Source organism: Macrotis lagotis, chromosome 8, assembly GCF_037893015.1.
Source record: "Macrotis lagotis isolate mMagLag1 chromosome 8, bilby.v1.9.chrom.fasta, whole genome shotgun sequence".
In the NCBI taxonomy this organism is placed as follows: domain Eukaryota; kingdom Metazoa; phylum Chordata; class Mammalia; order Peramelemorphia; family Peramelidae; genus Macrotis; species Macrotis lagotis.
In genome coordinates, this window is record NC_133665.1 from 138,853,154 (window position 1) to 138,880,094 (window position 26,941).

General features: G+C 38.9%; 1 protein-coding gene across 6 annotated transcripts in view; it reads left to right on the top strand.

The window, feature by feature from the left end:
- Nucleotides 1-26,941, top strand: part of NR2C2 (nuclear receptor subfamily 2 group C member 2) — a 137,649-nt gene that overhangs the window by 76,860 nt on the left and 33,848 nt on the right. For 4 of the 6 annotated variants that reach the window (XR_012470984.1, XM_074198487.1, XM_074198483.1 and 1 more), the window contains one exon: nucleotides 21,021-21,131. Coding sequence is in view for 5 of the 6 variants with exons in the window: in XM_074198483.1 (XP_074054584.1) it covers nucleotides 21,021-21,131 (111 nt within the window). In the remaining variant the exon portion in view is untranslated. Of the gene's footprint in view, nucleotides 1-19,565; nucleotides 20,635-21,020; nucleotides 21,132-23,714; nucleotides 23,782-26,941 lie in introns of those variants that run through there. The other 2 variants (XM_074198485.1, XM_074198486.1) reach the window with 2 other exon arrangements.

Below are 26,941 nucleotides of genomic sequence, written 5' to 3' on the forward strand. Positions count from 1 at the left end.
ATCAGACCAAAAAAGAGACAACAGAAAATAAGAGAAAATGAGAGAACCCCCTCTCCTCCAAAAACCACATGATTTTCAGGAAATTCTCCTTTTTGGCACCAAAAATGAGTTTTGGAAAAAAGAATGTCTAATTTTGAAAAGAGAGGATGAAAGAAGGTTGGCCAATCAAAACACAGAGAACAGTAGGCCTGAGAGACAACTGAGAGTTTCTCTCCACCTATATTTTAAGGCAAACACATATAGACACATAAATGGAGTCAGAGCATTTAGAACCAGAGAGGCCCCCAAAATCCAGGGGAACCCTACCTTTCTGTCCCATTACACAAAGACAAAAACAACAGGATACCAGATAAACACACACACTCCAGCTGGAACACAAAAACAACCCTACCAAAGGTGACAAAGGAAACCAGAGGAAAAATGCAGAGAACATTCCATTTTTCACAATACATTTTTCCATTCAAAGGTTTTGATATCTAACACTTCTTGATTTCAACTATAAATAACTATAACTTTTGAGAAGGTAAACAGTCACTCAAAAATCCCTCAGTCTAATTGGAATATCCCCTGTCCCCTTCAGCTTAGAGTAAAGGAAATAACTTCTTTTTAAAGGAACAGCCCTAAATCTTTTCTGGGAGGGAAGTCTTAAATTCTCAATTGTCCCATTATTTTCTGTAATAATCAGATTATGTACTTTAAAATGAACCTATTCATTTTGTCTTTCTGAAATTTACTTCCTCAAAGCTTTCTTAATGTCAAATAGCATTTTTTTTGTGATTTAACATATACCTTTCTTATCTATGAATACTCACTGTAACTTTCTCTGTTTCTATAACTTCAAATAAATTTCCTTTTTAACATTTTATTTTATTTTATCAAGTCTTCATGAAATAATTCTCTCTCTTATCTAGTGCTTTTTCTTAATTCCTCTCTCAGTTAACTTCAAGATGAACCAATAAGTTGTCTGATCTCTCATACCCCTTTGAACTGCCTGTTGCAGCCTAGCAAGAAATTGTGCAAAATCTTCATAAGCTCCTTGTTTTATTTTTGTAACTGAAGTATTGCCTCCTTCTTTTTCAGGCAATTTCAGCCATGCCTGTTTCACAGCAATGACTATTTTTTTGTGTGTCTGTAAACTATACCCATACCCAATTTGATTATTTACTCCTGCCCATGGACCAGTGCTAGAAAGCATTTCAAATGTTATTCTTAACCCTGCTGCTTCATTTCTTTTAGCCTGACTAATATAATTCTCACAAAATTCAGTTTTCCATATTAAGTAATCTCCTGGTGTAAGAGCAGTTTTTGCTGTCATGGTCCAATCTTCTGGGGCTAATATTTGCCTAGCTAATGATTCTGTCATAGTTAAAACATATGGGCTATTGTTTGTTGCTGATTTTAATTCTTTAAATGTTTTAAAATTTAAATTATCATATTCTATCTGCTTTAGCACTTTCAAATAATGTCCTCTCTCCTTAGCCTATCTCTGTCCCATATTAATGCTCACTGTTTTAGACCTGATGAAAAACAATTATTCACCTCAATGCCTACTGTCTCTTTAGAGCACTCTTTTTTTGACCCACAGGATGTTCAGACATTGTCTTTCCTTTCAAGACTGATTCGTCTCCAGGTCCATCCCTGTTTCAGGTACCAGTTATCACCCCCGATGATTCTGGTATGCATCTAAATATTGACTAGAGAGTCAGGTCATATAGAGATGTACATGGCAGATCGTGATACAACTCTACTCGTTTATTCTTGTATATTCAGACTTTTTATAACAAAAACTTATCTCAGGAATCTACTCTTCTCAGACTTGGCTGAATGAAGCATTCTCCTTATATTAAAGTCTTTGTAAGATTCTGTAATTGGGAGGGCAACAACTCCACCTAGATAAGATGGTTTTGATGTAGTAAATTTTTAAGAAGTGTCAGGGATCTCCCTAATAATTTATTACTTAATAATCATTTCTCTCATCTAGTAGCCTCTGTGAAAAACATCTAAATCTTGCATAATGAACTTTATGGCAAAAATCTTTTAAAAAAATTCTTATAGAATCCTTTAGCACTTAATATTAAAGGAACTTATATCAAATAATATTTTATTAGGGTAGCAGAATTACTACTGGCATTATTGAAGTATTTTCTTTTGATGGTAGCTAGGGGAAGAGATAGATAGATGAAATGAGATGCGATGACTCAAATGGCTTTTAGCTTAATTTTGTTGATTACTGACAAGTAAGGAAGAGAATCTTGTTTTTCTTATAAGCCCAGCTCTGGAGTTCTCTGCTCATTCAAGAGCAGACAGCCTTGGTCAGATGTTGTCCTTCCCTTTGCTCAAGGGTCCCCGACCCAGGGTTTACTGTATAGTGATACTTTTCTCTCCCCCTCAGTGCAGCCTAATTCTGATATTTTCCAGCTAACTTTGGATTATCTGCCTCCAGTCAAAAAACTGGCACAAGAAGGTAGTTGGTCTGAAAACTATTAATTTCTTCAACTACTACCCATTCAATCTTTCCACCCACTCCCAACTTAAAGAAAAACTAAACATCTGCAATAGAGAAGCATAAGTAAAAAAATTCTTCACTTGTCATGGTCAAAATTGCACATCTTTCTCTGCAGACAAAGTCTGTCCTGTCTCCATCAGGAGAGTGGTTTTTTTGAGATCAACTACTCTATGCTTCTCAGCTGACAGATAAGAAACTGGCCCATGGAGGAGGAACAAAGTCACACCCAGTTAAGTAGTGGCAAACCAGGACTTAGATTCAGTGTCCTCTCTTTAGATATGATTCTCTTCAAAAAAAACCATTAGAGAACTGAATGTCTACAAGCTTCACCACCTGTATCATAATTATCTGACAAAACCTTACAATCCTTATAAAATGAGAAATTAGCAAGTAGAAATAAAATTGACACATCTTTGACATTGTTTTTCTATGATTCTATTAAAAGAAATCCATTTTTGGGGAGGCAGGACAATGGAGATTTTTATTGTAGGTATTTATTCAAGGGCAAATATACTAGGCTTTTCATGGAAGAAATAGAAAAATGGGACTTATATTTATACAGCACTTTACAGGATAAAAATGGGATTTATATTTATACTGCACTTTACACGAACAGCCCTTCCATATTAGTTATCTTATATAATTCTCACAACAGCCTCAAGAGCTCATTTATGATCTCTGTTTTATAGAGAGGGAAACTGAGATTTAAAAAAAACCTCAGATATACATGACAAAGTGTTGGAATGATTCACCCCACATAAACACACTTCTTCACAGCCCCATCCCAGGGCATGTTCCATTTGGTCACTCCAGAAGTCAGTCCTGGTCTTCCTGATTCCAGTGTCTCCAAGACATGAGGATAAAGAGTCAAAATAATCCCTGTCTACCTGCCATGGGGTCATAATCTCCTAAGGGAGAATGATCTGTACAAATTGGAGTTGAGAAAAAGGACCAACATCTGGGACTTGAAGAAAGCAAAGGACCCAAGAGATGGAGGCAAGGAGACCGGAGGACAGGCTGGACAAAGGCATAGGGGACTGGAGGGGAGGTACACACTGAGCAGTTCGGTTTGGCCTTTGGTCAGTTCCATAGCATTTATAAGGCACCTACTGAAGGCCAGGTAGCAGTGGACCATTGAGCCAGTTAAACAAAGTCCTGAGCCCGAAGGTGTTCTTACTCCTAAGGAGTTTATAGGGAAGCTTTAAAGAAAGTTAGTCACTGCAAGGCTCTCAGAGGGCAGGGGGCACCAGCTGCTAGGGACTGGGGGTGGGGGGGGTCAGAGGGGCTGGGGCAGAGTAGGAGCTAAAGTGCTGCTCAATAAACAAAACAGCCAAAGGCAAGGTGGGAGAGTAGAAACAACAGCATTCAACAATTAATTGGATTTGTAGGATGAGTGACCACTTGAGTCCTCCCAGGGAGCCAGCTAGTACTGACCAAGGAGTTATTGTCACTGGGTATTTATACCTGGGAATTCAAACTTGGTTTAATGATTTGTGAAAGGAAGGAGAAGCCTTTATACAAGGTCTATGATGTATCAGACAAGGTGTTAAGCATTTGAATAATATTATTTCATTTGATTCTCACAGCAATCTAGTGAGGTACGTGCTGTTATTCTTCTTTAGCAGTTGAGGAAACTGAGGCAAACAGTGGTTAAGTGACTTGCTCAGGGTCACACAGCTAATACACTTATGAGGTTGGATTTGAACTTGGATCTCCTGTCTCTAGGCCAAGCACTTAGTGTATACACTTCATTCCCTTGCTAACTTTGGTTTATTGTTTTGTTGATTTTCTAGACTCTAGAAAGTGAGGGAGGAAATGCTAATAATGTAGATAAACTTAAAAGCATGTCACTTTGGGTTCCTCATTGTTCTGTGTTTACCAGCACTAGAGTCAAGGGATGATGCCAAAATCACACACCTCATAGAATGGAAAAATGATGATTTCTTTGCATAAAAATGTGAAATGTCTGAAAAGGTTGAATAGATCCACACTGAGTAAGATTAAACACCACACTGAGGAGTGTCTTTTATTCTGTGCTGGTAGATAGCCATGGGAGCTTCTTGAGCAAGGGAATGATGCATTTAGAGCTCTGCTCTAGGAGGATTCCTTTTGCAACTGTATAAAGAGATGGATTGGAGAGGAGAACTGGAAACATGGAGAACAATTAGGCTTTTAAAACAGTCTAGACAAGAAGTCATGAGGTGATTACACATGTATAATCTACATCAGATTACTCGCTGTCATGAGGAGTGGGAGGGTGGTAGAGAATTGTGGAACTCAAAAATTTAGAAAAAGAAATGTTGAAAACTATCTTTGCATGTAATTGGAAAAATAACATTCCAAAGAAAAAAGAAGTAATGAGGGCTTGAACAAAGATAGTGGAGGTGGGAATGAATGTCAAGGGTAGTCAAGGGTAAATGAAATGGATAACCCAGATAAATTGGAAGTAATCCCTGCAGAAACAGGGACATTTGAAGGAGGAGAAGATAAGGTTGAGGACTTGGAGCAATACGATTTAGCATGTTGAATTTGAAGCCTCTATTTATCTCCAAGTGGAGGCTCCATCTTGGATGGTTGGTGATCCAGGATTCAATCTTGGGAGAAAGGGGAGGGTTGGATATAGCTGGGCTTGGTCATTGCTGGGCTTGGTCATTGCCTGGCAGCCAGGTGGGGCTGGAGAAATCAGGAAGATCTCAGTGGGTATCCTGCCTCATACACTTACCCAGGTTGTGTCTCTGGATAAGTGATGCTGTTTTCTCACCTATAGAAAGGGGGTGTAATAATAGCATCTCATTCACAGGGTTGTTGTGAAGTTCAAGTGAGATAACATGGAGAGTGCTTTTTTTTTTTAACATGAAAGTGCTATATAAATGCTGTTCTTTTACCGAAAGGTCAATCCTGATTCATTAAAGAAATATCAAATAGGAATAGATATCTCACTCAGAATACACATCTTTCTCCTGTCTTCCCCCTTGCAGTTTAGCCTAGTGAAGGGACGGAGAACTCTAAAAACAATTGACCTTTTAATTGCCTTTGACTTTTTGAGAGGGAGCTAGAGAAGGAAAACTCAACCTTCAGGCTTGTAAGAACAGGCTGCTCCACTGGTGCCAGCCTCAGCAGTGGATCAGGCAAGCCCTGGTGTGGCTAGCATCCTATGTGGTCATCAGAAGTGTGTTTGCTGTTAGCATGTTTCTCATTTTACAAAGAGAGAAGAAGCAGCTCCAAGTTGTTCCTAGGCCCAAGGCCTAGGAACAAGTAGGAGGAGAGCCCAACCCAGGCTATGAGAGCTCAGCTTTCCCCAATTCTAGTAATAAGGGGTTTTCTGTTTCCCAGTAGTGGCAGAGGTGTGCTTATACCCTACCTGTGTACTGATCTGACAAATCACAGCCCAATACTTCTCAATTACAGTTGTTCTGTTTACTTGTTAAACAAATATTTATTGATTATATGAGAATTCATCAGACATAAGTCTGTTAAACAAGGTCCCCCTAAGCTAAAATACTAATAAAAATGCTCCTATAGAAGACACTATTGATAATTTGACCTAAGCATATGTACAACTCATGTGCTATTTGTTTGTCTATGAGCTCTCATAATTTTACATGTATGTCATATACTTAGATCTCTGTTCTCTGCAGGGCTGCTAGGGGCGCAGTAGATAGAGCACTGACCTTGGAGTCAAGAGGACAGGAGTTCCAATTCAGCCTCAGACACTTGACACTTACTAGCTTTGTGACCCTGAGATAACTAATTCTTGTCTGAATCTGACACTGTCCTTCTCTTACTTATTCTGTTTCTTGACATGGATTCTAGAGCAGTACAGTCATTGACTCCAGACTGGTACTGGCCCTGTGAGCCCCTCCTCCTCGCCACATTCCAGGCACGGTGGAGATCCACAGTGGAGATCTCCAACACTAACGGCATTGTCTGAACTCTGTTTCTCCTAGTCTCTGTGCTCATACTGCCAGACACTCTTAGCACATGCTCTTACTTGTCCAGTGGGGAATGATCCAGGACATACTTCTCCCCTTTCTGTTCTCTGGCTTTCCTAAGTTCTCTTCTCAGAAGTGATGGTGGATCAGCCTTGATTGGATTACCTGCACCTATTCCACCTCAGTTAGGGTCCTCCAAAGCACTGTCCAAGTGTCTTCAAGAATCCTTTCCTTCTCCCTACTCTATAGTACTCTACTTTCCCTACAATTCTGATAATGTGTATGACACAAAGATTTCTACAGAAAAAATCCTGTCTAATAAGCATATATGATTTGTTCTTATGGCCCCCTAGTTAGTGCCTCTAGAGTGAAAGCAAATCTCCTGTTGGGCATTTAACAGCCATCACAATTTGCTCTGACTCATCTTCCTCACCTATCTCCTCTATGCTTTAGCTAAACTGACTAACTTTTGATAATTCTTGTATACAAGCTTTCATCTCTCATGTCCATGCCTAGATTCTATTCCCTTCTCATCTCTACCTCTTGACTCCCTTTCTCCTTCAGTGTTCAGTTCAAGTGCTATCTCCTTGGTGAGAACTTTCTTAATCCCTGTGTAGTTCCCCACATGAAATTTCTGTTTTCCCTTTTTTTGTGTTTTAATTATTTTGTGAATGTGTTGTTTCCCCACAATGGTAGATAGCTTTCTAATATTAAATGGAATGCCTTGTACACATTTGCTGCTTAATAAACATTTGTTGATTATTACTACCCTCTTTGTCCCCAACAATCTAACCTTGAAACTGGGCAGACCTGGATTTTAGTCCTGTGTCTGACACCAGCATGCTGGTTCTGTGGCCCCATGCATAAATGACTGAGCCTCTCAGTATTATGACTTGAAGGTGCAAAACCAGGACCAGGCTGCATTAAGGAAAGGTGTGCCATGGGTACTCCCATGGGTACTGCAACCACAGGACTATGATCAAAAGATGTGTGTAGTGGCATACTTGAACACTTTTGTCTTTTAAAAAGCACCTCAGAATGACTCTTATGATGTATTTCATACAAATATTCTTTTTACAGATGCAGAAACTGAGGCTCAGAGACTTTGACTTTCTAGAGGTCATACTGAAGCCTTTCATTATCTTATTCAAGGCCTTTATTTTCTAGATAAGAATCCTGAACCCAGAAGGGAGGTTAAGTGACCCCCCAGGACCTCTTGCTAATTAGCATCACAATGGAATTCCTCATTCCAGTCTCCAAGCACTCCAGTGTGTGGTCTGTTCTTTATGCTTCTGCCTCCCTTCCATGCCTTAGGGCATGGTGATGGCATGTAAATTGCATGCGGGTTATTTTAGAAAAGTAGAGAAATAGTTCAGAGTAGGTACCTTGGCTGTTTAACTGTACCAAAACAAGGTTTCAACTAGCATTTTAAATGCCTTAAAACAGTTAAAAGTGATTTTACAAATCACATTTTAGAGAATTATTTCCAACAAAACAATGTCATAGTATTTATTTCAGTAATTCAGTATTCTTTCCCCATTCAGTTTTTTCCAGAGGTCTAACATACCTAACTTTTCTAAAATTCTGTTCTTTAATTTTTTTCTTGTTTATTTTGTAGTTAGATTTATCTTGTTCTGAGATGGAAAGGTTGAGATTCCCTTCTAATATAATTTTACTATTTCCTTTTATGACTCACTTAACTTCTCCATTAGAAATTTGGATGCTATACCATTTGGAGCATATATGTTGAATATTGGTATTGCTTCATTGTCTGTGGTACCTTTGAGCAAAATGTAGTTCCCTTTCTTGTCTCTTTTAATTAAATCTATTTTTATTTGACTTGCTTTTGCTTTAGCATAATATATTCAGCTCCAGCCTTTTATCCTTACTCTGTGTGTCTCTTCTTCAGATGTAAACAGCATATTATTATAAGATTCTGCCTTTTAATTCACCCTATCTGCTTCTTTTTATGAGTGAGTTCATCCCATTCATATTCACAGTTATGATTGTCAACTATATTTCCCTCCAACCTATTTTCCCATTAATACTTTTCTTCATCTTTCCTTTTACTCTGTCCTTCCTCACCAGTATTTTATTTTTGAACACTGCCTCTCTCAATCTGCCCTCCCTTCTAAAACTTCTCCCTTTTCTTGTCACCCTCCCCTCCCCCTTCCCTATAGGTAAGATAATTTCTGTAGCCAACTAAGTGTGCATATTATTCCCTCTTTGAGCCATATCCAGTGAGAGTAAGGTTTAAGCACCTACCCTTTCATTCCCTCCTGCTCTTCATAGGATATAATTTACTCCATTCTGATTCTCCCAGCACAATCATCTTTCTTGTTTCTTCCATTTTTTATGTCATCCTATCAAAGTCAATGTATACCTACACCCCCTGGCTGTGTATACTCCTTCTAATCTCCCTAGTAGAATACAGTTCTTAAAGCATTACAAATATTTTCCCATGTAGGATTATAAACAATTCACCTTTATTGAATAACATGTTTCTTTCCTGTTCACCTTTTTATGCTTCTCTTGAATCTTATTTTAAAAATTTTGTGTTTAGCTCTGGTCTTTTCATCAGGTATGTTTGAAAGCCCTATTTAATGAATGACCTTTTTTTTTCTCCTAGAAGGTTCAACTGGGTTAGTTGATTCTTAGTTGTAATCCATGCCCCCTTGCTTTCCGGAATATTATATTCTAAGCCCTCCAATCCTTTCATGTAAAAACTGTTAAATCCTACATAATCCTGACAGATTTCTTAGATTTAGATTGTTTCTTTCTGACTGCTAGCAGTATTTTCTCCTTGACCTGAGAGTTCTAGAATTTGGCTATGATATTCCTGAGAGTTTTCATTTTGGAGTCACTTTCAGGAAATGATTGGTGGATTCTTTCGGTTACTATTTTACCCTCTGGTTTTAGGATACTATTGAAGCTCTCTTTTTTATTTATTTGTTTGTTTGTTTATTTATTTTAAATTAATTTTTATTAAAGATATTATTTGAGTTTTACAATTTTCCCCCCAATCTTACTTCCCTCCCCTGCCCCCCCATGGAAAGCAATCTGTCAGTCTTTACTTTGTTTCCATGTTGTACCTTGATCCAAATTGGGTGGGATGAGAGAGAAATCATATCCTTAGCAAAGAGACAAGAAGTCTAAGAGGTAACAAGATCAGACAATAAGATATCTCTGTTTTTCTAAATTAAAGGGAATAGTCCTTGAACTTTTTTCAAACTCCGCAGCTCCTTATCTGGATACAGATGGCACTCTCCTTTGCAGACAGAGGCGCTCTCTTTTTGATCATAGCTTTCCGATAGTCCAATAATTATTAAATATTATCTCTCCTGGATATATTTTCTATTTTCTCACCTTTAACCAGGTGAGACAGACTTTTCCTGCATTCCTTCAGTTGTTTTTTCAATAAGTTGTTTTATATTTTCTTCTATTTTTTCATTCTCTTGACTTTGATTGATTCTTGATGTCTCATAGAGTCATTATCTCCTAATTCCCACTTCTGATTTTTATTTTTAATTTTTATTTTTATTTTAGGTTTTTTGCAAGGCAAATGGGGTTAAGTGGATTGCCCAAGGCCACACAGTTAGGTAATTATTAAGTGTCTGAGACCGGATTTGAACCCAGGTACTCCTGACTCCAGGGCCAATGCTTTATCCACTGCACCACCTAGCCGCCCCCTCCACTTCTAATTTTTAAGGAATCATTTTCTTTAACAAGTTTTTTTTAACCTCCTTTTCCATATGTACAATTTTATTTTTTAAGGAGTTTTCTTCAGTAGATGTTGGTACCTCCTTTTCCATTCGATTAATTCTTTTTTAAGGACTTTTTCCATTTTTGTGCTTTCTTTACCAATCTGTTGAGGCTTTTTTATGACTATTGCATAACTCTTGATTTTTTCTAAATCTTTTTCAACTGTTTCAGGAGGACTTTTTGTTCCTGAAACCAATTCATATTTCTTTTTGAGGCTTCATGGATAGGTATTTGACATTGTTGTCAACTTCTGAGTTTTATGTTTTGATCTTCCTTGTTGTCTTAGTAGAGAATAGCTTTCTAAGGTTGTCTGTATGTGTGTGTGTGTGTGTGTGTGTGTGTGTGTGTGTGTCCATTTTCCAGCCTCTGCTTCTGGGGCACAGGGAGCATTGTCCCAAGCTTCTTGAGCTGGGGGCTAGAGGGTCTGGTCACTGACTTTGTACCCTGGGATCTCTGGAGCTGGCAGATCACCCACCCTAGACTAGTCAACTGCACCAGGGCTTCTGGCCTGCCAGGCGTGATCCTTGCCCACTGGGTCAGACCTGGAGGCCTCATAGCTGACCTCTCGGGCACTGGCCTGCTGAGCCAGGCTCTCGGGGTCCTGGATTGCTGCACTCTTCTGTGGGTAGGGGCCTAATGCTGTGCTGCCTTGATACCACCTACACCAGGCTGGGCTCCTCTTTTACCTAGGTGAGACAGCCTTTTCCTGCAGTCCTTCTAAGTTATCTTGGGCTAGAGAATTATTTCACCCTGTCCTTTTTTGAGTTCTGCTACATCAGGATTCATTTTGAGACAAGATTTAAAGTTTTTTTTGAGGGAAATTGGGGAGAGCTCAAGCAATGTCCTTAACTTCATTAAAAGAGAAGATTAGCTGTCTATAAGCTCCCACAGATTTATCTTCTCCTACAGGTGACTCACAGGTGTATTCACTGAGCTTTAATCATTCTCCTGATCTCTAATCCCAAACATTTCAAATTCAGCCTGGCCAAAAGGGAACCTATTATCTTTCCTCAATATATTCAGTCAGTTGCCGAGACTTAGTGTTTTTAACCAGAGCATCTATTCATCTGATCCTTTAGATCATGCAACCACCACTTTAGGCATTTATCATTTTATTTGGGGGAGTTTTTCTTTACCTTATAGTTTTGCTACTTTGGAATTATTTCCACCAATTTTTTCTAATAAAGCAACTTTCTCGTCTGGTAAGTCTCATCTTCCTTCAGAGATCTATACAGTCCTCTAGACTTCCATCACAACTTTGGTGGAATGGACTGACTGGGTCGAGCCTCAAAACATTGCAGAGCTTCCTGAAGCCCATAATCACTAAGAAAATTCAGTTTAACCTCAGGGGAAAGAGCAAAGAGATAATGAATAACAGAGAACATTTATATTTTTGTTCTTGAGTCACTTTAGTCATGTCTCTTTTAACCCTAATTGGGATTTTCCTGGCAAAGGTACCAAGATGGTTTGCCAAGCCCATCTGCAATTCATTTTGCAAATGAGAAAACTAAGACTGACAGGGTGAAGTGACTTTTCAAGGATCCACTACTAGTGAGTGTCTGAGGTCAAATTTGAACTTAGGTCTTCCTGATTCCAGACCTGCATTTTTCTTCACTGCCCCAGCTAGCATTTATACAGCACATTAAAGTTTGTAAACCACTTTTCATATATTACTTCATTAGATTAGCTCCATTTTACAAATTAAGAAACTGAGGAAAAGATTAAATGATTTGCCCAGAGTCACACAGTTACTAAGTCAGGCAAGGTTGGAATGAAGGTCTTCCTGACTCCAAAGGCCCCCCTCTCTCTCTACATTGTACCACTTTGCAACCCATTAAGACAAAAAGACATGAAAAGAGTTATTGGGTGTCCATGTGCTGCTTGATTTACAAAGATGACCTCATTTGACCTTCCCAGCAGCCCTGGTTGAATGGTCTACCCATGGAGCCAGACCATTGTTTGTACATCTATCTGGACAGATAGGTGCCCAGAATTGGAAAGAATGAGGTTCAGTTGGATTGTCTTAGGAAAATTACAATTATTTTAATGACTGTGCTTCCTAAGATGGGAAACCTATTTTTTAACACTAATATTTCTTCTAATGATATTGTATCACTGAATGTCTTGGAATAATACAGGCTTCTGAACAGTTGAAGTTGATGTCCTAAAAAGTGTAGGGAAGAGACTTGGTGGGCCAGAGTAACACATTACAGATGAGAAGTTAGCTAGAAGCATCATAAAGGATGCCATCAAAGGAATGTGTATCAAGATGAAGACAGGTGGACCTGTCATAGAGGGAGAGTAAGGAGCAAACAGTGGGTGCACCAATGGAATCCACATAATGTGTTGAGAATGGGAAGAAAGCCCCCGGAATGTTGGGTGGGACCTCTTGGGTAGATTTCTTGGAAAAACATGAGTCACAATCAATGGGGACATATGTGTGGATTGAATTCTCTTAAGTGTCACTGGATCCCAGTCTACCTTGTTGGGAGGTAGTATTGTCAATGTGATTGTAGATCATGGCCTAAGAGAAACTTCTAACACCTAGAGCCACAGAATTGAAATGGTCTGCCTCAGATGAGAGCATGTTTCCCCTGGCTAGAGACTACTTAGAGTCTACATACAGGACTCCAGTTCTATTATGGATTGAACAAAAGGGACTCTGAGATTCTGCAATTGTGAATGAAATTTTGCCTCCTTACAGGAGATACTAAAAGAATCTTGGTCATTATGAAACTTCATACAAAGTGGAGCATTTCTCTTCCTTTTACCTCTTCTTTCTCTTTCCCGTAAGTGCCCATAATGTAGCTAAATGCAGAAGATTGAAAGTTGTTTTGTTTCCCTTTTTAATTTAAAAAGTATATGAGTAGAACATGTTCCGATTTTTTTTATCATTTAAAAATAAACATTAGGTTTTTACTTAGGGCTCCTAAGCTTTTATTCTTTTCCATCCCTGACCCCATGAGTCAGCTTGCTTTCATTCTTCAACCCCAAACCATACAAATCTACCTAAAGGCCCTCCATCCATCCAAGCAAAATTCTAAATATATATGTAGTTTTTATCATCTAATTTTGTATTTTTTCAACACTCACTTCAAGTGAACTAAATATTTTTCATGGTATTAAAGCAAATGGTCAGTTACCATGCTTTTCCGTAAAAAGTTAATGTGCATTGTATAAGATAAAGAACACTGCTGTGGAAGCCTGGTAATCATGGTTCTGCCTTGACTCAGTGAGACAAGTTGTTCTCCTGGGCCTGATTCCATGTGTTTGTCTTTGTGTGTCTGTGTGTGTGTGACTGCCTGAATGTCTTTGTCTGTGTGTGTCTCTGTCTAAGTCTGTCTGCCTGCCTGTGTGTTTGTGTATGTGACTATCTGAATGTCTTTTGTGTAAGTCTGTCTGTGTGTCTGTGTGTCTGTGTCGCAGCGTCTGATGTTGAAGTTGTTTTCTGCCATTCTGTCATTCTCCGTGTAGGTGGCTCTATAGTAATGCAGTTAGTTTTATGACTTCATCTCTGGGGGGGCGGCTCTGCTTCTTTAGTACAGTAGCTTAAGGAACTGTTCAGAGAAAGATGCGCTGTGGGGAGCCTGGTGGTTCTGTCTCTTCCTTGGCAGGTGGCCCCCATCTGGGGACTTCGGTGTAGAGGCTGGAGGCCAGGTGAGGAGTGGGGGCTGGCTCTGGCCAGCTTCTCCCAAAGACCTGAAGCCGACCCAGCAGCCGCCAGCCTACACATGGCTGTGCTTACATCTGAAAGCCTTTAAATTCCCTGCTTTGTTTTGATTGGTGTGGCGCCATCTAAGAGGTGGCTGAAGAAAAATGTCAGTGAAGCTGCAGGAAGGCTCCGACTCTGTGAGTCCTGCAGGTTTAGAGCAGCTCCTGAGAGCAAACTGATCAGGCTGTGGTAGCAGATCATCTTTCTTTTTTGAGATAGAATGGCATTTGCTGCTAAGGGAACTGCATTATAAAGCAGTATTTTCAGTAAGCACATATTTCAAGAGAATATTTGTTAGGAAAATATGTTTTAAATGATGTACCCTTAAAATTTATTAGGAGGCCCATTTTTCTTCTTGCCATACCAAGTTACTTCTAATTAAAGCTTCAGAATAGGCACCTGCTGGGCATTTCTATGATCAAAGCAGAATCAAGCTTCATAAGTGTGCCCAGTTTCCACAGATATAAATGAACATTGAATATTTTCTTTTTGAATGAAAATAATTTGCACTTAAAGATACAGTACCCATTTCATTGTTATTCATATCATTACTGACCCCTAGATTTTTCCTTGGTGGCTATGACCACTTAAGTTCTCTGCAGGTAAGATTGCAAATATTTTACTTAACTCATTTTAAAAAAATGTCTCAGGCAGCTAGGTGGCGCAGTGGAGTCAGGAGTACCTGAGTTCAAATGTGACCTCAGACACACTTAATAATTACCTAGCTGTGTGGCCTTGGGCAGGCCACTATAATCCCATTGCCTTGCAAAAATAAAATTTAAAAAAGTCTTCCCATTTTACTGTAAAGAAAAAGTAAATCACATCTGATGCCGTTGCGTCTGGAACTCAAAAACAAAAGGCTGTGCTTGTTTGGCATTTGTGTGTTAGTTTTCCCTTTCCTATTAGGAATAATCTCACAAAACAATTTAGAAACCCAACAAACTGATCTTGTACTTTATAATCCTTTGTGTGGAGGTGACATGCAGTTTCCTGTCTCCTCTAAGATGCAAGTTGTGACATAGAAAGATACCCCTTTCTTCTACTGACCTTTTACTATGAGTGGATTATTCCCTCTTAAGAGTTAATATTCCTGGTGAGGTCCTTTCAGGGTTAAAAATCATTAAAACAAAGACAGACTATTACCCTTAGACTATTCTTAGGAGAGAGGCCTTGCATCCCCAGTCAGACACCCTCCAGATTCTGCTAGGGAGGGAAATAGTGGACTATTCCAGAAAGACCTTGCCTTGATTCTGTTAGGGAGGGACATAGTGGAATACTTCCAGAGAAGAGACCTTGCGGTCTTAGCCACCTGTTTGATAATGCACTGGGAGAACAGCAGCCTGCTTCCTCTTGTTTGATAAGTGCTAAACTGAGAAGATAAGAGTTCCTTAGAAGACCTTGTATACTCAGACAGTAATTCATTTAGATAGACAACTGAAGGTCATTAGAAATCTTCTTCTGATACCCTCACCATCTGGATGGTGAGATAATATTCTATGAAATCATTTTATTCTTCTCTTTGTTGCTGGGTAGATTTCTTGCATAAAGATTTTAACTCTGAAAACCTTAACCAATCAGGTTGGAATCATTCTAGGCCATATAATCTTGCTTAACTGTCACCTCGGGGCAGCTCCTTGATCTTCACTACCTTTGTGAGACCTGGAGTATGCCCTTTTCTTGAGAAAAGTCAAAATAAACTTTCCTTTTTTGCTCAGAGGAGTCTCTATACTTTTTTGAAGTGGCTTTTTATCCCACACAACTACAACTGCATTTTAATTTTCCACCTGCTTCAATATGATAGGCAGAGACAGTGTCTGACAGATGCTCCCTACTTGAAACACTTGACCCCTTTTAGTCTTTTAAATCATGATTTCAGTCTGGGTACATTATAGAGAACAGACCATAAGCCTATTTGGGAGGGAGGTAATTGGGGGGGAGTGTTGGAGGTTTTCGACCTACACGTAGGTGGTTATGATGATCTGTTCTGTCATAAAGTTTGAGTATCATTATCCTGCTGAGAACCTATCCATTGTCCTGTAAAACAAAAAAGGATTGTTATAGGCAAAGCGCCTAATTAATTATATATTTGGGAACCAACATAGTTTGGATAGTTCAGATTTTGTAGGCCAAATGCGATGGGTTTTCCCCTCTCGATGTTCATCTGTTAGGGAAATAAATATATGTATATAAATATACATAGTATATAAATCTTTTCCTAAAACTTTCTTTTGAAAAATGAGAAAGAAGTATTTTTAGTTCCATATAACAAAACATTTCTTCCCCAGTGAAAAAATTAAACGATAACAGGTACAACTTTTCTATTAATAGTACTAAGAATTATAAACAGTATATTGAATTTTATAAGATTCTTTCCTCATAGTAACCCTGTGAGATATGTGGTCCTGATATTATTATTCCCATGAGGAAACTATGGAAGTTATTGACTTAGCCAAGGCTAACCAGAGAATACATGATAACCCCCAAATTGGTCTCCATTGTTTCCACTTTGGCTCTTTCCTCTTACACACTTTGCCACAATTAGTAAATGGATTTTCTTGGATAAAAGGATTCTAAGTACTTGATTAAGCAAATTTTTATGAAATACTTGAAGCATTGAATATTTTTGTTCTGGATAACTGTGACAGCATCACAAGTAAAATAAATAATTAAATTTATAATAGTATTTTACACCTTTCAAACTCTTATCATATCCATTCCTCATGATAAACTTATGAGGAAAATTAGAGTGGGTAGAATTCCCATATTCAGGATAGGAGATCTGGAGGCCCAGACCTAGGTTAAATCCCATCTCTGATGCTTACTGACTTTGTGATCCTGGACAAGTGACTTGATTTCTGAGCTATGAAAATAAGGTGGTGGATGACTAGGAGACCTCTCAAATCTTTTTCAGCTTTTATCTTAGGATCCTGTAATATCCTAAGGAAGTGTAATACATGTGAGCAGATATCAGTAATTTACAATATAAATAATATAATATCAGTTTATTTCAGAGGTGGTCATGGAATAATTATGGTGGTGGTGGTGATGGTTCAGTAGTTTTAGTCATGTCTAACTCTTCTATCACTCCACTTGGGATGCTCTTGACAAAGATACTGGAGTGGTTTTGACATTTCCTTCTCCAGCTCATTTTACAGATGTGGAAACTGAGGTAGACGGGGTTAAGCAACTTGCTCAGGGTCACCCAGCTAAGTATGTATCTGAGACCAAATTTGAACTCAGGTCTTCCTCACTTCAGACCCAGTACTATCATCCACTGTGCCACCCAGCTGCCCCAGTTATGATAGCAGAGATCCTCTGGTCTAACTCTCATTTTACATACGACCTCTCCTTTCCCACCAGACAGCATGAGGGCAGAGGGTTTAATGGTCCTGGTGTTCCAGAAGGGAGAGGACTGGGAGTGACAGGAGGAGTCTACATGCTTACCTTATTCAAGATGTTTAGAAGCTGTGCCTGAATTCTCAGTTCTCTCTGTTACATGTCTTGTGACTTTGAGCAAGCCACTGAACTAGGTAATTTTAGCCTCAGTTTCCTCTCCTGTATATTTAAGGGGGTTAGACTAGATCATGTATAAAATCCTTTCACTCTAAACTCACTTTCTAAACTCCCCATAAAAGGATATCCTATTATGTAACTTTGACCCTTCTCAGTATTTGATATCTATCAATCTTTAATACAGTTCTCTAGACCTAGAAATAACATTAATTAAGGTAATTCCCCAATTAAGTAAATCTCCCCAATCTTATTGGACATACTAAGGAGCTGTCTGTTGTCGTGATTCAGCATTAAGCCCACAATGTCTTATAGGTATGTTTTTGAAAGATATCACATCCTCTAATCTCTTTACATGAATAGAATAATCACATTTTAGAGCTCAAAAGTCATTTAATGGAGATTTTGACTGGATTGGAGTCAGAAGAATGAGTTTTTTAGTCCAACTCCACTAATTATTTAGTATTTTGTATGATTCTAAGAAAAAAATCCCTGAACTTCTTTGGGCCTCAGTTTCCTCAACTATAAGATGAGAAAGTTGATTAGATGATCTTGAGGGCCCCTTCTTCCAGCTCCTAAATCTGTGAATTGTGATTCAAGGTCAGTCTCACTACTTGAAAAGGGTCAGACAGGCAGAAACAAGTGCTGGAGACCACTCAGTCAGTGGGAGGCCTAGCTGCCATTGAACCCTGGTCTCCTGAGCCCATCAGTTGTCTTCTTACTATTTGTCCTTAAAGTATCTATTGATCATGTCAAATTAGCAGCTGTTTCAGCTTAGAGACCTGAAAAATATTCAGTCCAGGGAAAATAGCAAATATGAAATGACCTAATTTAATTTCTTTAGTCCTGGCAGGAGTAATTTTTCAAAATTGGATTATAGGATTAGAGATTTAGAATCAGAAGGGACCTTAGAAGTCCATTAACCCAAAGGAAAGCTATTATGGTTCATCTGTAATTCAGTTTGCTTGAGTTTAGCAGGCATTGACTGCGTACCTCCAGTAGGCCAGTCCCTAGTTGACACAAAGTCAAAAGTAAAGTGTCCTCTCCAGAACTTTGCATTTTACTTGGGAGGCAGCAGAGACAACGGGCACAGAATCAGTACAGAATATTCCCAGGGGGAGTGAAGGGAAGGAGGTACAGTAGCCCCACAGAGGAAGGGGTAAAGTTGCCCTCTACACTGGGCTTGGAAGGAGGTGAGACTTGCCCACTAAGGAGAGGGCAAAGGCATGGAAATGAGAGACAGAACTACATGCACAGGGAAAAAGAAGTCAGCCAGATCACCTGGAAAGTGGGTGGGAGTAGTAGGGAGCAGTCTTCAGTTCAGAGACTCCAAGGAGAGGGCTGAAGCCTTTTGAGCAGGGGATGTGATGGGATCAGACCTGTGCTTTAGCAGATCCTTGGAGGAGTCAGGAGTACCTGAGTTCAAATACTGCCTCAGACACTTAATAATGACCTAGCTGTGTGGCCTTGGGCCACATTTAACCCCATTGCCTTGCAAAAACCTAAAAAAAAAAAAAGTCCAGCTAAAATGGCTGGAGGTACCCAACTACCAAGACAATAGGAGGGTGATGAGGGAGAATGAAATCTCCAATGACTTAAAAGGAGAAACCTGGGGGACTCGAAGAATGGATGGGGGGGAGCGGGAAGAAGGATGCATTTGGGGAGGAATCTTGTGTGCTCCAGACCAGTTTTAGACACTGTATAACTGGCAATTCAAAGAGCTTCTCACCATGGCTCTGCTTCTCTTTCCAGCCTTGTTTCATTTGTCATTGCTTCACATAGCCTCCATTCTAGCCAGACTGACCACTTGACCCCATCTCCTGCTTCCTTGCCTTTGATGAGATAGAACCACCTTCCCCCTTCCCCCACTATAAGTGAAAAATATATCTGATTGACTTGCAAAGGGGCAATAGCCTCATATAAATAGGGTTTGAAATAGGGGTTATCAGGTACTCTGTCAGAATGACCATATTTTATTAGTTTTTTTAGACATAAAGCTAGCAAAAATTTAAATAACTCATTTGTTTGAAAAGTAACCTTTGGGAATTAATTGTGTGAATTAATTGCTTATGAGCCAGATAAATATACATATACATACATGTATACATATACATATATATAAATTATATATATATATTTTTTTTTACTTTCAAAAAATATTTCTCAAAGGGAACAAAAAATAATAGCAGACATTTATATGACATTTTAAAATACAAAGCCTTTAAAAAGGTCATCTCATTTAATCCCCATTACACATGTAGATAATGCAAGAATTATTATTTCCCCATCCTGCAGAAGGGAAAACTGAGACTCAGAGCCCCGAGCAGGAGTAAGATTTGAACTTTGATCTCTTCTGACTCCCAGTCCACTCTAATTCATCCTGATCTGTTTGTTAGAATGATTTTCTCAAGCTAGCTCCCCTTTACAGTCAAGGTGACATCATTCCCCTCCTGGCACCGCCCTCAGGCTGGGCCTTGTCCCTCCCTTCCATTGCTCAGAATTCCTTCTTTCTTTAAACACCCTCCACCTTTTATAGAGAGCCTTTCCTGGTCTTCCCAGCTGTTAGTGCCCTCCCCCCCAAAACCCCCAGTTAATTCAGATTCATTTTGTATGTATTTACATCTATACATGTCATCTCTCCTGATAAGCAGGCAGAGCTCCTTGCATTTTTGTTTTTTTATGCTCAGTACCAAATAGTACCTGGTAGACTATGGGTGCCTAATCATTTCTTGTAAAGTGATTGATTACTATGCAAGGCTCTGTACTGGGTTCTGTGGAAAATTGTAAGATTCCCGTGACTAAGTCCATGAACTGAAGAGTTTATTGTTTAGTGCAGGGGGAGGTGGCATAAAACAACACAGTGTGATAATGGACATGAGAGAGAGGGAATTTGTGGGAGTATGTGGGAAGCCTGGAGGAAAGATAAAGGTTCCTTCCGGCTTAGAGGAAGCTGTCACGGGTACAGAGAAGTTCATACCTTGTCTGGAGAATGCTTTTCACTCAGCCCCCAGTCTTCTCTGTGATTGATTGCCACTGCTAATCCATGTTGAGCTGCTCTTGATTTATGTGCCAGCTTCTATTTAGTATTAAGTGTCAACTTCACTTTACCTTCTCATACAAAGTCGTTAACATCCCTCTTGTCAAATCATCAACCTCTGATGAATGAGTAACACCATCTCTAGCTGTCTATCAAAGACTGCTGAGAAAACAAGGTGACCACTCCTGAAAAATGATTTCTCTTACCTTTATTCTGATATTATATGCAGTATTATGGTGACAGTTGTCTCTCAATCCTAACATTTTACAATATTCAGTGAGTTGTTTCAAGATATTTTCTGGTAAAGTCTCTGTGTTGTAATTCTGTGTCCTGAATCCTAACCAGTTTGAAATTCATAAAAGATTTATCTTCAGCATAACCTTATGGGCTTCAAATATTTCCTGCTCTATATGGAATGAATATTTGTTCTAAAAGGATCCCACTTGAAGAAGATGGAGAAATGGCAGGCTGTTCATGTCAAGAGTGAAACCCTTCTAAATGTATTATGCTTCTTGTTTGAGTCTCTACACAGAAGTAAAACTATTTCTTGATTGTTAACAGGTACAGACTGTGCAGACATCACTTTGTGAATCTCCAGTAATGACCAGCCCCTCACAGCGCATCCAGATAATCTCTACAGACTCTTCAGTTGCTTCACCACAACGTATTCAGGTAATTCACTTCTTTTTATTACCTTGGGGCAGTCTTTCCCTTTCTAGAACCTCTCTATATATTAGGATCTTCTCTAGATGGAGTCCATGGATAAAGTTTTGACTACATTATTCCATTTTAGTGATCAAGAACAGTTCTATCTCTTAATTCAAAATTTAAGGAAGAAATCTTTTTTTAATTTTAATTTAATTTCAGAAGCATTTATTATCTTTCCATAGTACATCCCTTTTTTCTCCACCCCCATTGAAAATCAATTTTTTTAAAAAGTGAAATAAATAAATCCTCCATTGCCCATGTCCAAAATTCTGTCTCATTATACATTTTAAGTGCATTTCCTTTCTGACCAAAGTAAAGTTGCTCTTTCTATCTCCTGTCTTCAGGACTCAAGGTTTATCATTTCATTAATCAAAATTTTAAAGTCTTCCAAAGTTGTTTTCCCTACAACATTTGTTTTCATTGTTCAGTTGTTCTCCTAGTTTTGTTCACCTCACTCCACATCTGATCATGAAGATTTTCCCAGTTCCCTCTAAAACTGTTAATTTCATCATTTCTTATGACCCAATAAACATTCAGCTTCATTGCAAATAAGATATAATTTGTTTATTCATTCTACAATAGGTGAGTACCCCCTTGGTTTCCAGTTTTTTGCTGATACAAAAAGAGCTGCTATAAACATTTTTGTACATAGAGGTCCTTTTCCTGTTTCTTTGATCTCTTTGGAGTCTAGGCCTAGTAGTGGTATTCCTGGGTCAAAGAATATGGACAATTCATGACCTTTGAGTCATAATTTTAAATTGCTTTCTAGAATGACTGGACCAGTTCACAACTCTAGCAATGTTGCAGCAATGTGCCTATTCTCCTATGACCTCCAACACTGATCATTTTCCATTTTTGTCATCTTTGCATGGCTATGGCTTGGAACCTCAGAATTGCTTTTTTACATCTCTCCAATTTTTGATGATTTAGAACATTTTTTCACATGTTATTGATCGCTTTATTTCTTCATTTGAAAGCTGTTTCTGTCCAGTTATCCTTTAGAGAATGACTGTTAAGCTTATATTTATATCTTGGATTGGGGATCTTTATCAGAGAAGTTTGCCACAAAGATTGTTTCCCTGTTACTTGTTTTCATGGAGGAAGTACTATCAAATTTCTAATTCAAAGTTAAAATATTCTATAATTTGAACTTTTAAAGTTTTATCACTGAGATTATTTTCCTCAAATATATTGATAACAACTTGAAGAAGTTTTGATATGTTGAATTCTTTTTCTCTTTGACCCTGAAACATTCTATATTTCTGTCTGTAGTTTAGATATAGAGATGGAAAGCATACTTATCAGATTTATAGATACATTAAACTTAAGTGGGATAGGTAATACATGTTCTCATTAAACCAGAATGGTGATCTCAAACCAACAAGCCAAATATTAAGAAGTTCAGAAATAGTCTGGAGAATATCTGTTTGGACCAGAATTCAAGAAAAAAGTACTAGGAGTTTAATTTTATGTGAACCAAAAGTATGGTTCATTGGTCAAGAAAATTGATATAATCTTGGGCTAAATTAATAAAAATCTGGTGTCCAGATTAAGAGAAATAGTAACTCTATTGTATTCTCTGTTGGCTAGATTGTGTCTGGAGTATCATGTTCATTTCTGGCCCAAATTTCAAGAAGGTCTTTGGCAAACTAGACAATAATCAAAGAAGGATGACCAGGATGTTAAAGACTATAGAGCTTTGTTTTAAAGGAACTGGAGTTGTCCTTCCCAGAGAAAATAAAGCTGAGGAGACCCAGATGGCAGCCTTCACATCATAAAATCATCTCCTTTCAGAACTAGAAAGGAACTTAGAGACTGTCTGGTCTTGCCTCTACTTAGAGCCATAAATACTCACATGGCTGGCAGAGAGGACACAGCCACTTTCTAGTGCTGAGGGAGCGAAAATGTAGTGGGGGCATGAACTGGGTTGAGAGGGGTTTCTAGCTGTGAGTGAGGCAGGGTGGGGCCAACTTCCATCTGCAGCTGTCCTTTTGGTGTTCATGTACAATAAGAACATTAATAAAACCTTATATGCTGTTGATTTGTTTGTCTTTAAAAACCACACATGCAAAACACTTTTTCCTAGTTGTTGATTCTTAGTCTGGTTGCCTTTGATGACGTTCCTTTCTTTAAATCCCAGTGATGTGGTGGTAGGGAAGGCTCTGCCATGGGTCAGAGTCCAAAACTAGGGCCCTTGTCATAAGATAGGAACATAGTCACAGGCTGTTCAAAATGGAAGGTGTGTTACTGACTGCAGAGTACAACACCTCATTTTGTAGTAAGGTCATTGAGGGTCAGCTCATGCTGAATACCATATGAAGCTGGGATTTGGACCCTGGTCTCTAATACTTTCACTTGTGTCACAATACCTCGGTTTCCAGTCAGTCACTAAGGGTTTATTAAGTACCTACTATTTGCACTGGATTTACAAAGGAAGGCAAAAACCCTCACTTTTCATTCTTAATGGGAGCAATGACATGCAAACAATTGTGTACAAAAAGCTAGATAGAGATTATCTAGTAAGTAATGAACAGGTCTTCTCTACAGGCGAAGCCAGGAGGTGGTGATGAAGAGAGAGCTATTGACAGTGCTTGGAGTCAGGAGATGGCACGAGGTACAGCAAGGAGGCTGATCCCACCGGAGGGAAGATGACCCGGGAGGGGATAGAAGAAGACGGGAAGTTGGGTCCTGAATGCCACACCGAGGGTTCTCTGTTTGATCCTGTGGGTGATAAACCCCTGAAGTTTATTTAGTAGGAAGGCTAAAGGATGACATGGTCATACCTGTACTTTAGGGAAATCATGATGTCAGCTTTATGAAGGATGACAAGAGTGAGGAGAGACTTGAGGCAGGGACCATCCAGGGAGCTATTGCAATAATCCAATCATCAGGTGATGACAGCATCAGAGGAGAAAATGGGCACATTCAAGAGAAAAAGTAAAATCTACAGATTGTGGCAATGGACATAGAAGATGAGAGAGTAAGCAGTTGAAGATAACACCTAGGCAAGCCTGGGGACCTGGGAGAAAGGTGGTGTCCTCCACAGTCTTAGGGAAGTGTGGAAGGAAGAGAGTGTTCAGTTTGGGCCATATTGTATCTCTTAAGACATCTGATTGAGGATGACTGAAAGGCAGTTGGAGGTGTGAGACTAGGTCAGCAGAGAAGTTACAGCTAGATAAGAACTGAGAATCATCAGCATAGAGATGATCATTGAATCCATGAGAGTTAATGAGATCAGGTGAAATAATGTAGAAGGGAAAAGAGTCCAGAATCCGGTGGGACACCCAGAGTTAATGAGCATAACCTAGATGAAGATCCAGCAAAGAAGACAGAGGAGCACTCAGATAAGAACAAGGAGAACCAGGAGAAAAGAGATCAGCAAGAAGAAGATGTGTCAAAAGCTTCACAGAAGTCAAGAAGAATTGAGAAAAGGCCATTGGTTTGGCAACTAAGAGATCTTTGGAGAGAGCAGTGGATTGAATGGTGAATTAGAAGCCAGATTGGAGAAGAGACAATAGGGGCACCTCTGAATAGATAGCCTTCCCAAAGAATTTAGCCACAAAAAGCAGGAGAGATGGGACAATAGCTAACTGAGATGGAAGGATCAAAGAAAGAGGAGCCCTGGGCATATTTGTAGACAAAAGGGAAGCAGAAGCCCAGTGAGAGAGAGGTGATGAACTCAGGCAGGGAGTTTAGATCCACCTTCAGATTCTTATTAGCTAATCCTATTATGTCCCTTAGCAAGTCACTCAACCTCTATATCTACCCCCATGTTTCCTCTACTGTAATTAAAGGATAATATTGGCATCTACTACCAGGGTTGTGGGAAGGATAAAATGGGTAAAGAGTTTTTGCAAACCTTAAAGCTGTATGTAAGTGCTAGCTGTCATTATTACTTAAGGTGAAGGTCATGGGAATTGAAGAGATCATTAAATGAGAAGATAAGACTGTTCAGAGGCATATGGATGTGTACACATGGGTGTACATATGTACATACATACATAAGTCTCAAGTAAGAGGACTCCACTAGGGTGGAGTGGAAGAATGGAAATCGGGTACTGAACCATTGAAGAAAGGAGGAAAAATATCTTGGAGATCACAGAGTGCCATCCTGGAGTCAGGAAAACTCATCTTCTGAGTTCAAATCTGGTTTCAGGCATTTACTAGCTAGGGTACCCTGAGCAAGTCACTTCATCCTGTTTGCCCCATTTTCCTAATCTATAAAATGAGCTGGAGGAGGAAATGGCAAATCATTCCAGTATCTTTTCCAAGAAAACCCCAAATGAGGTCACAGAGAATCAAATGTGAGCAAAAAACAATTGAACAACAAATCAGACTGCTGTAGGAATATTGTTTTCAAATGGTATTTTTATCATCATTTCTATCATGGCATCAGTAAGCTCTTAAAGTCAGAGAAGAATGCTTAGGACACAGAAAATTATAACATGAGTGAGTATGATCAGTAACTAGAATTTTTTTTAAAATATTGCTTTAATTACAAAAAGAGAAAGATTGTCCAACACCTCTCCTTAGGCTTTTTTTAACCTATTCAAATTAAGAATAATGAAGTTATAATAATATTAATACATAATATCTATATATTTCTTCATGTTTGCATCTGAGGAACAGGACTCAATACTTATTTGAAATCATCATGTGCTCCTAGTGAAGCTAGAGATGCTTAAAACTATAGGTCTTCAGTCAGCTTGGGTAGAACCCCAGTTCAAGCAGGTAACTAAATAAAAAGTTTTGGAGATGGGGGTGTAATATTGGGGATAAAGATGGACTCCTCTCAAAATGACCTGATATCAAGACACTCGAAGAAGATTGTTTTCCTGGGGTGGTAGAGGTGACAGTAGAGAAGGTATTGAAGATCTCAGGTAGTTTAGAGGCAAAAAAGAGTTCAGTAGGTTTCTGTGACTTGGATTTGAAAATATAAGGACTGGAGAGACTTGGGGTGGGGTTAGAATTAGGGATGAGGAGTATTCCTTTCAAATATACTAAAATCTGGTTTCAGGACATAAACTTCTTCAAAACTGCCATTCTGCTTCATCATTCCAGGTTTTAATATCTTGAAGTTATTTGGTTTGGTGGTATTGTGGTTTTTTAAATCCATTTTCAGATTTTTCTAGTCTTAATCATTTCTCAGGGGCCCATTCATTCTATAGGCTTCCTCTACCTCTTGTCTGAGGTCTTCTTGCTTCCATGTCTGTGAGAGATCCTCTCCACCTTGTAGTCATTCCCTCGGCCTCTGAGCTGATTCACCCTTGATTTCTTTCCTCATTCTGTTCTTTCTTCTCCTGTCTTTGTACTAAGAGCATCTACATTGATCCTTACTCAGCATATTTTAAAAATCTTATAGAGACGATCTTATAGTGGTATTTACCCATTCAGACACCATTGTTCTGAAACCCACAGAGGCAATAAGCCAACAACACATGTTCCTAGCCCTTCCAGAGCTCAATCTTGATGGAGAAAAGATTAATACAGAAAGCATCTAGAGAACATTACAAGGCAGTAACTCATTCATTAAGCAGATGTTTATCAGAATCAAAGCACAAACTTGTGTGGTACAGATTGTATTCTATAGTAATTTTAAAGAGAAGACTAAGGAGTTGTAGCATTGTCCAAAGAGGGCTTGTGGGGTAAGTTTAATTTTGTCTAGTTCTTCAAAGATAAGGAGAATTTGCAGAAAAAGATGGGTCTCCATTCCTGTTGAAGACTAAAGGTTTATGGATCAAAATGAATACATTATGGTTGTGAAGTAGCTTTAT